General features: G+C 44.9%; 1 protein-coding gene across 1 annotated transcript; it reads left to right on the top strand.

Annotated features, from left to right (window-relative positions):
- The first annotated feature begins 2295 nt into the window (after nt 1–2295).
- Nucleotides 2296–3231, top strand: LOC143389981 (olfactory receptor 4X2-like). Its single transcript, XM_076842659.1, has one exon. It carries the CDS (start codon nt 2296–2298, stop codon nt 3229–3231), a length of 936 nt encoding a protein of 311 aa, XP_076698774.1.
- Nucleotides 3232–3834: the final 603 nt, after the last annotated feature.

Below are 3834 nucleotides of genomic sequence, written 5' to 3'. Positions count from 1 at the left end.
TTTTTTCCTACTAGGTTTGTGTAAGTCCTGCTTCCCCTGAGATATTCTGTCTGATTAGGAAGGGGAAGGGTACTGATCCCTGGAGATCCCTCTCACCAGATCATGCCATCCCCCTAGGTGCCCCTTTTAAACAGCGAGAACTTAATGCTGAGCTAACAGGGTTTTTAGTTCTCTGTGGAACACCTGGGAGGCAAGTCTACTTGGCTCTTGTTTTTAAGATGCTGCTACCTCAGTCCCTCACGTTCCCAAGTCTAACGCTATAAGTACAACAGATCCCTCATCTTGAGACTCTAGGCAAGCAGGAGTTCTGGTACTAGATTGACTTAATTCTTTTCCATTGGTTAACTGCAACTTGCAGGAACCCAGAGCTGATCTCAGGGAGGAATTTGCATCTCTACCTAAGAACAGAAAAGGTCCCTGTGGTAAGCTCAGCAAAGTCACAGAAACACTGGGGTCAGTTTTGTTTTCTGAACATGAACATCTTTGGTATGAGCATCTTGGATTTTTCTTTTGAAGCAAATGGAATGGGACTCTGAGGCTCTTTTTCTTTTCGAAAGTTCTCTTATGTGAGTCTAGAGCTGGTTGAAATTTTATGCCAGGATCTGGGATTCAGGAATGGAGACGGTGTGGTTTGGTCCTTGGGGACTTTTATTCTTTCGGTACTGACTAAAAAGCTATGTTCAAGCAAATATTCTGCTTCAAAGGAAGGGAAAATCACACCCACTGTCACTCACCCCAGGGACACACACTGAGTGCTATTAGTGGCTGTGACTGGAGTCAACAGAGGAGATGGAGTGGTGAGAAGACACAGTCTTTCCACAGGAGGCTCAGAGTGCAGTGGGCAGGTGGCAGGTAAAACAAAATAATCCAGCGTGAAGTCCTGGGATTCCAAAACATCCTGAGAGAAAGGGTCCCCTGGTTGGAGGGCCTTGGTCTGGGACATGAACTCCCTGGGTCTGAGAGACATCAACGCAAGCACAGAGGACGGGAAGTCAACCTGTCATCATGACATCTACCTCTGAGGTAGGAATGGTTTGCATGTGAGTTTGGACCTTGAGTGTGGAAAAGATAATGACATCTCAGTAACTCAGGAGGCTGAGTTGGAAGGATCCCAAGTTCAAGGTCACCTTGAGCCACTTAGGGAGACCCTATCTCAAAATTTAAAATAAAAGAACTGAAGATATATTTCAGTGGTAGAGTACTTACCTAGCATGGTCAGACTTGAGTTCAATCCCCAATCCTGACAAAAAAAAAGAAGTTTCTAGGTACCACATGGTTACTCTCTTCCATGAATGTATGGAAGAATTCCCCAATAATCTAAGAATTTAGGGAAGGACCTTGCCTTCTCTTTGTTTCTGTCATTGTAAGCTCTCTCAGTGATTTCCCTCTGACTTCTGGTGGACTTCAACTACCTTCTCCATCAATTAAGAGGGGAAGCTTTGTGGCATGAGTATAAGTCATCAGGCTGCCAGGCTCAGGTACTCTGGAGTCTTAGTGTATGAGACCACATTGGCCTCAACTAGCTCAGACAAAGTCCACCATTGACTGGAACAATCTGCATATCAGTCACTGGACAGCCATGGTGATGACAAGTGGACAAGAAATAGGAGGGGAAGAGAAATAAGGATTCAGAAGAAGCCTTGTGGTTCTCTTGGGGGTGCTGAGTCCAGGGAGGTGCACCACATGACATCACTTTTAAGACTCTGAAGGGCATGTGGACAGGTTGAGGACACTGACTTAGAACCAATTTTAGGAAACAAGCAAATGAAAGTGTAATGCAGTAAAGCTGCAGTGAAAGGTAGTTCAGAATATACAAAGACACAAGAAGGATATATTGTATAGACAGAGTAACACTGTCCTTGGCTGCCCAACCGGTTCCAATGAGGGAACTTAGTGACTTTTTAATATGTCGCCCCTCCTCTGCTCTGTTCCCACTATTCTGAATGCAAGATTATTTCTTTCCAATTGACAGAGATTCTTGATGACTTTACATTTTCTGCAGAATAAACCCCAAAATTCATAATAGTTCTTCATACACTGATACTAGTCTCTCTGAATAATTTGTTGTTTTTGTCACCTTAATCAAGAGAAAATGCATCTACAGTTCCTGTATTCATTCTTGGAAAGCTCTTCCCATCTACACATCACTAACTCCTCCACATCTTTCAAAACCTAGCTCACAAGCATCTCGGATTGGCAAGTGTCTCTATGTAACTCACCCAGTTCATGAAGAAGTCTTTTGTTTCCTATCATTTCAAGTCACCACCCTAATTGCTGACCCTTGCTGGTGACCTCATGGCTAATACATACAATGTGACTGAATTCATTTTCCTGGGACTGTCTCCTAATCAGGAGGTGCAGTGGGTTTGCTTTGTGATTTTTCTGCTCTTGTACTTGGCGATTGTGCTGGGGAATTCCCTCATTGTGCTCACTGTCGTGACCAGCAGAAGTATGGGATCCCCCATATACTTCTTCCTCAGCTACCTGTCCTTCGTGGAGATCTGCTACTCCTCTACTACAGCCCCCAAACTCATCTCAGATCTGCTGGCTGAGAGGAAAACCATACCTTGGTGGGGCTGCATGACACAGCTTTTCTTCGTGCACTTCTTTGGGGGCACTGAGATTTTCCTGCTCACAGTGATGGCCTATGACCGCTATGTGGCCATCTGCAAGCCCCTCAACTACACCACCATCATGAACCAGCAGGTGTGTATGGTCCTGGTGGGAATGGCATGGGTGGGAGGCTTTGTGCATTCCCTTTCCCAGATCCTTCTCGTCTCCCACCTGCCCTTCTGTGGCCCCAATGTGATTGACCACTATTTCTGTGATGTGCTCCCCTTGCTCCAACTGGCCTGCTCAGACACTCTCCTCATTGGTCTGCTGATTGTTGCTGATGCGGGAACCTTGTCTGTGATCAGCTTTGTGGTCCTCTTGGTGTCCTATGTGGTCATCCTGCTTCATCTGAAGACTCGGAGCTCTGAGGGGAGGCGCAAAGCCCTCTCCACCTGTGGGTCCCACATCACCGTGGTCATGCTGTTCTTTGTACCCTGTGTCTTCATCTATCTGAGGCCTTCGACCACTCTGCCTGCAGACAAGATGGTGGCCGTGTTCTACACAGTGGTGACCCCACTCCTCAACCCTGTCATCTACTCCCTGAGAAATGCTGAGGTGAAGAAGGCCATGAGGAGGCTGTGGACCAGGACAATGAAACTAGATGGACTTAGAGGCTGAGTCTTGGTACTGGTCCTTGGGTTTGGAATGATGCTGGATTCAAACATAGAGGCACAATGGGTGAAAGCAGGTTAATTCTAGAGTTACTCTATCTGGCGTCCATCTTTAAATTTTCCTTTAAATCACCTATAATGTATTTCCTCTTCTGGATGTTCCTACTAAACCATTTTCAGTTGCTTCTAATTTTTACCACTATAATTTACTTCTAATTTTTAACACTCCAAGTATCCTTGAATAAAGATCTGTAACTAACTTCTGATTTGGGGACACATTTCCTAGGATGAGTTACTCTCTTAAAGAACATGAAGCCTTTTGATGCATGTTAAAGTGAATCACATGCCTTATGAAAGGGCTCTCAACAAAATCAGTTATTCATTATTGGCTTTTTGAGAAATAATACTTTCTATCATCTATAAGTACCCCCTAACAATACATTTGGGATGATACAACTTGATTGGCCTCTCTTACACAATTGCCCAAAGTTAATACCACCAGGAAGGAGATGAATTGATGTACTGTTCCTCCAGTCCTGGTGCACTGAGGAGGCACACAGCATCAGCACTATGGCATTCCTACCTAAACTGTCCATCCTTAGTCAAATAT

This window comes from Callospermophilus lateralis, chromosome 2 (genome assembly GCF_048772815.1).
Source record: "Callospermophilus lateralis isolate mCalLat2 chromosome 2, mCalLat2.hap1, whole genome shotgun sequence".
Lineage (NCBI taxonomy): Eukaryota > Metazoa > Chordata > Mammalia > Rodentia > Sciuridae > Callospermophilus > Callospermophilus lateralis.
Note: the sequence above shows the minus strand (reverse complement) of the source record. Positions and strands in the feature narration are given on the sequence as shown.

What these genes read in the sequence shown, in the direction of transcription:
- LOC143389981 (XM_076842659.1), top strand. Translation starts at nt 2,296, where the DNA reads ATGGCTAATACATACAATGTGACTGAATTCATTTTCCTGGGACTGTCT.